The sequence below is a fragment of the Adiantum capillus-veneris genome, chromosome 4 (assembly GCF_014529385.1).
Source record: "Adiantum capillus-veneris isolate H3 chromosome 4, ASM1452938v2, whole genome shotgun sequence".
NCBI classification, from domain to species: domain Eukaryota; kingdom Viridiplantae; phylum Streptophyta; class Polypodiopsida; order Polypodiales; family Pteridaceae; genus Adiantum; species Adiantum capillus-veneris.
The window spans coordinates 78601147-78613633 of NC_140934.1; the positions used below are offsets into that span (position 1 = coordinate 78601147).

At 39.8% G+C, this 12487-nt stretch overlaps 1 protein-coding gene across 1 annotated transcript; it reads right to left on the bottom strand.

Annotated features, from left to right (window-relative positions):
* Positions 1–1961: 1961 nt before the first annotated feature.
* Positions 1962–2691, bottom strand: LOC147459465 (uncharacterized). Its single transcript, XM_086509843.1, has 2 exons — positions 2391–2691; positions 1962–2306 (listed from the first exon to the last, which is right to left on the bottom strand). Exons 1-2 carry the CDS (start codon positions 2679–2681, stop codon positions 1962–1964), a joined length of 636 nt encoding a protein of 211 aa, XP_086365969.1. The 5' UTR covers positions 2682–2691.
* Between the last annotated feature and the right edge of the window lie 9796 nt (positions 2692–12487).

The following is a 12487-nucleotide window of genomic DNA, read 5'->3' on the forward strand; positions in this document are numbered from 1 at the left end:
TGGAGATGGTGACTGCAAGGGAGATCGGCGTCTGACTCTCAACGCAGGATCACAAGAGGTGGCCAAGGGGAAGAGCGCAGAAAAGGCAAAGGCAATGGCGATCTGTTTTTTCTACTTGGAGATGGAGATGGCAACTGCAAGGGCGATCGGCGTCTGACTTTAAATGCAGGATCACAAGAGCTGGCCAAGGGGAAGAGCGCAGGAAAGGCAAAGGCAACGGCGATCTATTTGTTCCACTTGGAGATGGAGATGGAAACTGCAAGGGCGATTGGCATCTGTCTGACCCTAAACGGTCACTCGAAAAGGCACGTGGGCTATGCTCACAAGGACAGCCAGTAATAAATGGTCTCAGATTCCCATGCAGTATGATTTACCAACCACAATCTCGCGCATAAGTGAAGTTGTCACCCTCGCCGAGGTAAGCATTCTAAGTTTAGAGACGGTACCCCCGTCAAACATTTCAACTATTCTACCTCTTTTCGCGTCCTCTACTACCCATAATTTTAATTAACTCTACCCCCATCGACGCTACGCGGTAAGAAAACCATCCCAACTCTTTTCGCGCATCCTTCTCTTACTCCTGTTCTGCAGTGCTTTAGTGACGGAGAACTCTACACACAGTGAAGAGGTATGCTACTTACTACCCTTTTGTGCAGTTGTATTTTGTGTAGTCAGTACCAAGCGAATAAGGGAAGGTAAACCCTATTTAATGCACTTGTTTGCTTGGTACTGACCATCGTCTTTACCATAGGATGTTTGCTTTTACACTTTTCCTTGGTCAATACCAAGTGAATAAGGGAAGGCCACTTTGTTCGATGCCCCTGTTCTCTTGGTACTGACGTCAGAAAATATAAGTGATGTCTGCTATTATAGAGATCAATACTAAGCAAATAAGGGGAAGGTAAACCCTTTTTGTTGCGGGTTTAGGGTTTTTTTAACCAAATACGCATTTTGAATTTATAAGGGAGAAGCAAAATTACAACTTAACACCCATGTAGGGGTTTTTGAGTTAGAAAACACTAGGGACAGGCGCAAAGGCCAAGTTTCAAACTTTACAATGAGTGGCGTACTAATTTTTGGGGGTTTAGGGTTCGTAATAACCATGTAGTCCTTTTCCTTCACAGTCACACTATCTCTTCCTAAAGCCTGTTGGCAAAGTTAATGGCTTCCTCATATTTATTGGCAGTCGTCAAGTTTTTCTTTATAAGTCACGCTTGATTCATTAAATGGCTCACTACCTCAAGACATGGGTCAATACCAAGCGAGTCGGTGGCTGATGGAATTTGATAGCTGCCCCACTCGCTCGGTATTGACTCATGGGTTTGTGGCAGTGACAGCCCGCTAAAATACTTCAAGTCTAATCTCTGCCATTGATTCATGTTAGCCACACTGTCTCGCTTCTGCCCCCTGAGCACTATGGGAGAATGCTGCTGTTACCACACAGCATTACCGCATAAGAGGAGAGAGAGAGGTTCAAGAAAGAGAGAGATTGTATGCTGCAACCCCGCCGACGGGTTTTCCGACTTTTTCGCGAGTATTACCGCATGTATTACTGCACATATAGCCGTGCATATTACCACAATAAAAAAAGAATCCCCCCCCCCATTCCTCTCCCACTTTTCCTTTTCTATAAATCCTATTCTATTTTGTTACTTTTCAGAAATTGGTACCCCCTTTTTGCATGGAGTGTAAGAAATCTCATTCTCATTGGGATTTTTAGTACCTCTCTTCTCTTTGCTTGCCTCATCTATTGGTATGATTCTCCTACTCTACTATTTGTACTCCATGAGATTCTATATCAAAAAATATTTTGTTTCCACCTCAAAATCTTATGTCAACTATGCATTCATATGGAAATGGCAAGCAAACGATGATCAAAATGTATAGTTTTGTGTTCATAAACAAATAACCCTTTTGTACATCATAAGTAGAGAAAGAAGACAAAATCCAAAAGATATTTATTAATTTTCATCCTCCAAGAGATCTCTACAAGTGCTTACATCCATGTCCAACCCCATGGTAGCTAAACCAACAAATAAATCTATTGATTCATCCTCTACATCCTCTCCTATTGAATCATCATCATCCTCTCCATCCTTGTCCTCCTCCTCACTGTGGTTGGTTATTGGGAATGGTTGGTTCTCCTCGACCTCAACTGCATCATCGTCATTGGCGTCTTCTTGAGATGGTATGGTGGGATCTGCCAAAGTCTCTATGTTTGTATCTGCAAAGATAAATCTGCTCCGTGGTGTGACTGAAATAACATACCAAAGTCGTCTTTGATACATACAAGGCATATAAAACACCTGTAGGTCATAGAGCACACAACAAAATGAATGTAGTTTTATATGTATCATATAATGTTTTAGTGAGTTGCACGTGGACTTTACCTGCTCACAACTACTATGTTGCACCAAGTTGTCGGTCTTCCCGCGATGAAATTGCCCGGAGTCTACCATATAGAGCCCATTCTCATGTCTCTTAACCTCACCCGCAAACCATCGACAGTCAAAGAGATATTTGTGAAATGTTCTGAAATCCACTTTGATTATCCTCTCTATTGTTCCACATTCCCTCACCTCTTGTGTTGTCGTGTCAAAGTTGCCCATAACTCCACTATCGTGAGTGGTTCGACGCTCATCTATCTTGCGGGTTCGAAAATGACGTCCTTCGGACCACATAGAGTTGAATGTGAAGGCCTGCAAAAACTAATCAGCATAGATGAGAGAGAGAGAGAGAGAGATGACACACATACACACACACACGCACTAAACACATTGAGTATATTACCCTTGGTAGACATCCTCGCGCGTACTCCCATTCTTTAGGTCTTATTTGTTCTCCTTGTGCCTTGGCCTTGGTCATGGCATTGTGTATCCACCCAACTAGAATTAGATCAGGGTATTTGGCAAGCTCTTTAGGAAAGGGAGGTGCTCGCCTACTGCCATGCGACCTCTTCCATGCTTCCCTCTCCCTTTCTCTCATTGTACGCACCTCCACATACATATCCACCCATTTTCCCATGATGGGAGCATTGAGTAGACAATGGTTGTTGACTATGGCTTGAAATTTCCTATCCAAAATCAAGAGAGAACCTTTCTCACTTGGAATGTTTATGTGTTTTTTTGGATCCTCTTCCTCCGTCTTTAAACGAGGCAATGATGGGTCTATTGTGAAAAGATATTGAGAGACATACACAAAATCCTCTTGTACAATCCAACCCTCTGCCATGCTTGCTTGAACACATGAAACCATTAGTGATTAAAGTAACCAATAAAAAGTGTTGTGAATACAATCCAATCCTAATAAGGTTTAAGGCCTAAGATCGATGAATACCTCTAGTTGTGATCGTAGCCTTACAAAGTCTTTCAAGGTCTTTAGGAACCTCTCAAAAAAGAACATCCACCTGGAGTGAACCACACCACAAATGGCTATCTCCTCAACATGATGGAGCAATATGTGAACTTGGCTAACAAGGATAGAACGTGGGAATGCATCCTCAATAGCACAAGTTGCTTCAATTGCTAGAAGTCGAGCTGTTGGAATGACTGAAACTTCGATTTCTTTGGAACTCACAAACCTGTAACCAAAAAACCCTTCATAATCTTCATAGTAAAGTTAGTCTTCAAAGTAAAGTTTAGGAGGGAGGATCAACTATGCTATACCTGACAACTTCTCCCACCTTGAATATTGCAGCCTTTACCTTCGTGTCCGCAAATCCACTAATGCTAACTGGAAGCACAAACTATTGCACAAACAAAAAGACTTTAGTATCCAAAACCCTAAACCACATACACACACACACACATTACCTATAGACTCTTGTGCCAATCATGGGATTTGAGCCCATACAGTTGTGTGGATCCTCCTTTCTTAGTTTTAGTGAAGGCACCCTTGAGCGAACGCATATAACCTGTTGGAGTACGGATGGAAGCAATGACTTTTCATCCACTCTTGATCCACCCTTGATAGAATCCAAGGTGCCTTTGGAAGAACCATCTTCCCCCGAGGCCCCTTGCGAGGTGTGGCCGAAGGAGGGAGCCTCCTTATGGCCCTCATGTCCTCTATAGCCCTCAATGAATCTTTCTTGCCTACTATGTGATCCCATATAGCTTGCCCAACATTTTTGAACACATGCATTGGATCCAATAGGTGTTGGATTTTCAACGAAGCCCAATAGAGTAGTGATAAGAAAATAGAGTACCTAGACATACCCCTAGGTGGATCATTGGGAGGAGGCAATGTGTTGTGATGCTCATTCCAATGTCTTGCCCAATCGGCCATGGTCCAATGGAGTGGCTCCATCCCATTGCACGGTGGAGCATAAGATCGATGTGTGGGCGGCAAGAAGCGATGGTTATTGGGGTAGATCACCTTACCAAGTAGAGCGGGTCTCTCTGTCACGAGTGAGGGTCCACAAGTTGGGCATTCACTATGTCCAGATGTCGATAGTCCTACAAAAACAAAATACATAACCGCATATAAGTGACCAATGCAAAGACATTAAAGAGCGTCACAAAGTATAAGCTTACCAGAAATCTCTCCAAGCCCGGGGTAATCATGCATGGTCCACATGAGAATGCACTTGATCATTGTGCACTGATCACGAAGTGGTCTTTGTGTTTTCCTGGGACTAGAAGAGAGAGCAAAATGTTCCCCTTCTTGGTTGACTCCCATGGTGGAATGTTGTAGTTCACAACAAGTCGTGACACCCACATTGTGTGCTCACCAATGAAATTTTATGACAGGTAGTTGAAATCATATCAGCGCATGTAAATGGCAATTTTGGATGCCCACCAACAATCTCACCCTTCAGATATCTACAAGGCTTGGATGCACACATTAGGAAGAGAATGGGGTCTATGAGGGCCTCTTTATTTGGCAGTTTAAGGGAGTCAAACCTTTGTTATTAAGAAAGAAATCAAATGACAACTTTTGAATTCAAACAGGAAAAATGGCTAGTTTGTTTGAATTCAAATTTCCCCCCCAAAATGGAATTTAAAATCTAGTGGTCGAAACCATATCATATAGCATATCTATGTAAAGGGCTCAGCGTGTAGATCATAGATCTATAAGAGTTTTGGAAACCCACAAATCATGAAGTTGTCCACCCCCTTTTGGGGGGTAAAAGTGTATCCTTTGCCACTCTTAAACCTCTCTTACACACCCACCATTCTTGCACACATGGTGTGCACCTATTTATCGTGATATTGATCACCTCTATAATCTCATGGAAAAAAAAGAGGCCCTCTTACACTCCATTTCTCTTCCTAATGAAGGTATTGAGCAGGTTAAAAAGGATCTGGAGCAAAAATTATTCTCATGGTACGAGATGAAGCCCATTCCAAATATATGGATATACAACAATGTTCCAAAATGATTAAAGAGAATAGAGCACCCGACAAAGAACTCCTACAATTTGTAAAGAAAGAGTATTCTCAAAATAAATTTGGAAATTGGGATGAGTGTAGTAAATATTTTGAAATATCTAACATTGTTTATGAAGAGTTGGGAGGTATTTGCAAAGAATGGATTGAGGATAAGCTACGACATGGGACAAAGAATCCAAAGTTTCTAAGCTCTGCTTTGGCAACACTTTGTTACTGATAAAAAACGAGAAGGCTCTTTTGTGTCAGATGAACTTCCATGGAGCATTTATAACACATGACAAAATGCGACAACTGTTTAGTATATGTATGAGCCACTGAAGCAGAAGGTATAAATTGGCATTTGCTTTTTAGACCGGTTCTACATACTGCACACAAGTAGTGTTGATTGCATTATCAATGAAGAGCACATTAGTATGCCGAAGGAAGTAGTGAACTCTATTGCTAAATGGAGCTCTATAACTATGGGATCTATTGATTAGACAAGGACAATTAGACACAATCCCTTCCAAAAACCAAGTATACACAATTAGACAAGGACAACACAAACAAACACACACACATAGAGTAGACTTGATAATGAAATCTTGTAAGAGAAGGAGATGTAGTCACAATTTTCTCTCACGTAGATTAGCATAAGAGTTGAGAGAGAATAATCTTGCAGGAGAATAGCCTAGAATTGTAGCCTCCAAACTCCACAGCAACTCTTGTGCAGTTGAGTATTTAATTTATATTATTAACCTATTTTAGGTGACAAGTATTGAGACCCCTCTTTACACTTTAGTCCATGAGTAGTGGATATCATTTATTTCATGACCATTTATAGGGTGGATTTTCACTAAATATATACAATGAAATCATATTTGACTATTGGTAAAATTAACTACAACAGTGTACAAATATAAATGGCCAAGAGATATTATCTGGCATCTTTTTCTCAATTCCCTAACTTCCAATATATACAACATCAACTCACTATTAGTAAAAGAAAGGTAGCCCAATAAATAACCATTACACATAAACATTCCAATTGTAATGCTAACCACATACAATAGGAGGGTGCCAAATCTCAGAAAGTTGCTACCTTGCTGAGAACTTTTTTGGTGATGCCTTGCTGAAAACCTTCAAGCTTCACATTTTTTGTTACCATGTGAAGATGGTGGAAAGGGACTCTTCTCTATGAATTTACCACTTTTGGATTATATTTTGTCTTTCAAGTGTTGAAGCTTCAAGTGTGGTGTACCAATTACTGTCTTGCTTGATTAGCATGGGAGGGGGTGACTTAAACTTGAATTTTTGTTCTTTCATTAGCTTATAGGTGCAATGAAAATATGTAGTCAATCAATATTTTTTTGGTCTTAGTGTAGTTTGCTCTCTACTTAAGGTTGTAAATGAAAACTTGATGCTTAATGAAATATAATTTTTCTTATTTAACTCTGGCACTACTTTGATTCTATACTTTTTGAAAAAAAGTAGAAATACTTTTGCTAAAAGTCTCTATCACTGGCTTCGTTAAGGGCTTAAGAATATGAGAAAGCATTTAAGAAAGATTGAGGTTGAAAGGATTATGGTTAATAATCCGATGGATGTTGATTGTTGACACTTTTCAAATTTAGAATCAATCACTGGTCATGTGTAGCTTACTCAAATTTACAATCAATCATTGGTCATTCTAAGTCTCTAGATTAGTTGTCCATTTGAGAATAGATTACTTGGATTAAAGCCTAGATTATGACATGGATCTAACTGATGGTCTACACATACGTTTTAGCCGGCCTTCTGTGCTTGATACATTAGGGAAAATTCGAACTCTCAAAGGGTCCCTATAAGGACTTTGACTTTCTCTCTCTTGTCCGAAATTGGTGCATGGTAGAATTTTTATAAATGAAATCAAACCTTGTCTGACCTTTTGCATTTAGAATGTACTCATTGAGATCTATCCATTGATATATAGCATGCCATTAGATTCTTTATATTCTAGAAGATTCCATTTTTTTATGTGACAACTTTGTCTTATAAATGGAATCTCTCCCCACATTTCTGTTTTAGTGGGGAGGCCATAACTTCTACAAATCAAATCCAAATTTGTTTGAGTTTGGAGATTCAAAACATACTTTCTAAGATCTTTCCAATGATATATTGGTTGATAGGGTTTTGACAAAGCATTCATGGACTTCATCCGGTTGCCCAGTTTGAATAAGAGAGATAAAGTCAAACATCCTTATAGGGCCCCTTTTAGAGTCCAAATTTTCTTTATTGCTTTTTGAACTACTAAGTTGCCACTTATTGAAAAATCTGAGCTTTGCTATCTTTGTTTGATTTTGGCCCTATGATTGACTGTTTTCTTATTGACCAGAGTTTTGATTAAGGATAATGATTTCTTGGCTTAGGCCTAGTTTAATTTGCAGCCCCATTATGGCTTCTTATATATTGAGATCATATGAAATTTTTCTTTGAAATAGAATTATGGTTTTGATGCTTTAAATTTAGACCATCTCTTCTTCTAAATGATGGTTTGCAACACTTGTTTGATTGGCGCTGAAGTTAGAGTCATGCTTCCATTGTTTAATTCTCTAAACCTTTTCCATTTCAACTAAATAATCTCTTGATTCTTTAGTGTATTTTGTCTCCACTGGTTCTGGTTATACTTCCTCCTTTGGTGGATTTCCAATGGTCTCCATTTTATGTTTTTGTGCTTCAAACGTGTACTACATGATTTGCACCAAGTTTTTATGAGCTTCTAGCTTTGTAGCTTCCATATCAGGTGTTGGGTAGTTCTTCCATTTAATTTCCAATGGCCCACTTTCAAGCCTACTTGGAAAGCTTTTAAGGTTGCATTTATACGTTCACAAATTTTGTCTACCAACATTGATCCTCCCAATCTTGGGTTTGATTCTTTGAACTCTATCGACATGGACTTTGTTCTTTTCCAAATATTTTTAGTTTCCCTTTGTTATTTTCTTCTAAGCCCATATTATTTGTGTCTCTCTTTCTAAGAATCTTTTGAAGACTTCTTGCTACCATCAAACTCACTAGCGCTGCTTTGTTTGTTTTTCTTGGCCTACGCCCTTGTCACTATCTTAATTGGAACCATAGGTTCACTGTTTGAGAAGCTAACTCGCATGAATTTCATTGTGTTGATGGCTATTCTTCCTTTATTTGCAAAATTGTTGGGTCCCAGATAGTGTTCTTCTTTTCTGCCACATTGCATGCAATAGTTCTTGATCGGCCTAGCTCTTGACAATCATTCTTCCAATGTTCATCAGATTCATAGTTATGAAAATTTATAGCTCTTGATTTTGGCATTTCTTTCACCATGGGTGGCCTATCACCCTATTTTTCAATGAAGTAAATTGGTACTACCTCTTGAGGTGCCTTATAGATTGGTTCTGCCATACTAATTTGAGGTTGAGTATACCACTATTTCTCTACTACCACAAATGATGAACTAGCCTCATTATAAAGAAAATTCAATGCTATAGCTTGCTCTTTCTCTTATTATTTATGAGGCATATACTTGATTGGAAAACCACTAATTTTCCCCGGGGAGGTCACCTAATAAAAATGTATCCTATCACGTGAGTTCAACAGAAGGGTATTTAAAGTTCTTGAAACTTACAGAAAACATATACAGAAGGGCATTATTTTTTCAAATTTGAAAAAAAACTTACAGATTTTAAAACAAAAGGGTACATTATATTCTTACAAATTTCACAGCTAAGGGGTTTTACAAACATGTCTTGAACGCACGTGATATGGTAGTTTTACACATAGTGAACCCCCCGAGTAATTTTCTGGCACGGGTGGCTGTGAAACTAGCACTAGATGTATCTCTTCATAGTTGTAGGTTGTTTTTGCCATGTTGGGGGGACACCTATAATTAGACTTTCCCTATTATCTCATTGGCACATACTGGACATTTCCATCATATTTTGGTTTATAAAACCACTTGTTCATCTCCTGATTAATCAATTTTCCTCTGATGGCACACCACATAGATGGCCTTCTTGGTCCCATGGGCTGCCCTTCTAGTGGACATAGTCATTGTCGTGTCACTGGCATCTTTTACGTATTGCTCATCATATGGCATTCCTGCACTTAACCAAGTACTCAATGGAATTCATAGGAGCTACCATAGTAGATCCTTCCTTTGATGGCATAGAAGATGTCTTTTGTGCACATTGCATGTTCTTAAGAGTTCTCTCTTGATTCAAGATCTCACAATTGTCCCCCATGTCTATAGCATCTAGGATGCATGCTTCTAGCGTTGTATGTTTCTTGTGTAAGCCCTAGGGTAACTGAACATAGGATCCTTCTCCCTAGCGCCCCTTATATAGGCTAGCTCCTAGCACTTGCCCTAAGAGGATCCCCAGTCCAGGCCCTTGGCCTAGGTCCCTCACCCCTTAGGTTGGGCCTTTCCCCGTAGGACCCTTGTCCTGACATTACTCCCCCCTTAAGGAAGAGTTTTCGTCCTCGAAAACACAAGTAGTAATATCTTCTTAAGAATACTGATGTTTTCTTTACTGACGTCCCATAAGTGAGCCAGTTGTCTGTATGACCGATAATTGGTGCAGTGAGGAGGTTCAATGAAACCAAGAGCAACATCTTGATTTTCAACATTGTTGTCCGTTTGCAACCACTTGGTTCTAAATGGTAATTCCATTTATGACTCACTTGAGTGTTGTAAAGGAGTAACCACAACTAAGAGTCACTTGGGTCTAAATGGTAACTCCATTTATAACTCACTTGAGTACTCTAAAAGGAGTAACCACAACTAAGAGTTTTCCAAAGGCATAACCAGTTTTCAGATCTTCTGAAGGTACTGGAATAATGCAAGGAAACCTTGGCGTAATTTTCCATGTAGTTCTGAGCCAGATTTCCTACTCGCCTGAGTATCTTGAAAAGTCCGTTAGATAGGGAATGTCCTCGTGGTAGAATTCTGAATAGTTTGGAACACAAAGAACTACATGCTCATCCCTAATGAAGGTTACTTGCCAACATACTTTGTCAGCACACCTGGTAAGTCCTTGACGTATGAAAGTATTGACACAATCCCCAACCCCACCACAAGAGGTGTTCAAAGTCGAAAATCGTACTTAAGAAAATTCTAGAATAGGGAGAAAATCATCTATTCAGAAATGCGTTGTGCTAACGTATGCTCTTAGCAGATCCTTTAGCACAAGATTTCTCTTTGTAATCTGTCTATCCCCTTGGATAACGGCCAGTACTTAGGTGTGTTTTCCTCATGGTTTACAGACAGTCGTCCCAAACGACTCGTAAACGGGGAATCACAATAGCGTATAACATTGTTGACGAATCAACAATGTCCGGAATAACCGTCTTGGTTAACTTGAAAAATACACAAACACCCAAACCGAGCCATGACCTCTGTTGGTGATTAGTAGACCCAAAAGTAATCTCATAGAGATAGTGCACATAGAGTGCAAAATGCTTCATAAGCAACAACCTGAGGAATATGCATGCCGTTCCAAATTAGTCTTTGCTAAACACTAGGGCCATAACACCTAGTGTGCATGCATTTAGCAAGAAACAGATCCGAACCTGTATATTTACGATGAGCCTTGCCAATACTTATGGAAAAATGTGATGCGCGTAGCACACATTAAAAAAGAATGTAAATAGTTATGAAAAGAAACTAAATACTTTCAGTCGCAATCTTTTGCAAACCTTGATGAAACGTCTGAATGGCAATAGAAGGTAAAACATTGATCACTTCTAGGTACAGACAATGAAAATTTTTCATTAACAACTTATAGCCTTGCTATATGTATAAACAACTGTCTGTAATGTTGTTTAGCAGTACTTGTACCTTAACAAGTCATTCTAAGTATCCGACAATTTCTGGCCACAAAATTGCTCTTGATACGTCGTGCTAAAAATGGTCCAAAAAATAGATGTGACCAGCACCTAGGGACTTTGTCATGACACATAATTGAAATAATGGCGCCAGTGTCAGTCCAGAGACTCATATCCTCCACATGTGGAATATGTCTCATGTAAGGATGTGTAAAAAAGAACATCCTTCAAGTACAAGATGTAGTTGTGTGTGGAGGTACTGCAAAACACTCCGCGACAAGAGTGAGAGGGACCCTCATTAGTTTGCTCCACACTGGCTAAACCGAACTCCTTGAGTTCCTAGACCATGTTGTATCCCATGTGACAACGTGTGCCAAATTGAACCCTACAAGTAGGTTTGTAACAACATAAGAAGACAGAAAGAGAGATTGGACACTTGGCCCAAAATACTTTGTGCCCACATGCCCTTGGCATGGCTCTGTAACATTCAAGCGTACTTAAATGTCTTGAAAAACCAAGCTAAGAATACTAAAAATGGAATAACACCAAATCAATAGATGCGTACCTGGAGATTTGAACGTAATGTACACTTACCGGTATTCAAATGGAGAGGAACCCGTCATCCACATGTTAAAAAACAAGCACTAGGTGTTGCCTTCGCAATCCAAACCCGTTGGATAGAAGCTACGTAATCAACCACCCTGGTAAGATCCTTTGTATAACTGTGCAACTAGCAGGTAACGGTAACCAACATAGTCAATCGTGTACAGAATGATTGGAATCAACTTTGAAAGTGTGTCCGTCCGCTACCGCGTTTGGTAGATTGCGGAATTCTTTCCTTGAAAGTATAACTGGGAGAGATCAATTGTGATCCTCAATGCAGATCAGACTGTGATCCTTAGTGCCTATGGGGGGATGTACAATCACCCGTCGGGTCTTACCCCAAAAAGTATGTCCATAGACACACCGTAGTGCTATAGTGAGAGCAAGAAATCCACATAAGTCAGATTTCTAGCTCGTATTAACAGCCATGTTGTCTCAACTGTGTGCTGCCTCTAGACTCCATGGTATAGATCAGCTGATGTAAGTGCAAGAGTATCAAAAACTCAACTTGAGCATCGCACTAGAAACATATAGTGCAAAAATGACACCCTAAACATCCGTAATGACAAGATTGTTGCTTGTCCATTAACATCGATGTGTACTTCCTTGGGTATATCTTGACAACAATCACCCAAAGAATGCCAATAGTTGGGTCTTACCCTTCTCTTGACATCGGCTCT

Coding starts and splice junctions, on each gene's coding strand:
- LOC147459465 (XM_086509843.1), bottom strand. CDS start 2,681: ATGTGGTCCGAAGGACGTCATTTTCGAACCCGCAAGATAGATGAGCGT. Junction 2,307..2,390: donor AACATAGTAGTTGTGAGCAG/GTAAAGTCCACG, acceptor TATGACCTACAG/GTGTTTTATATGCCTTGTAT.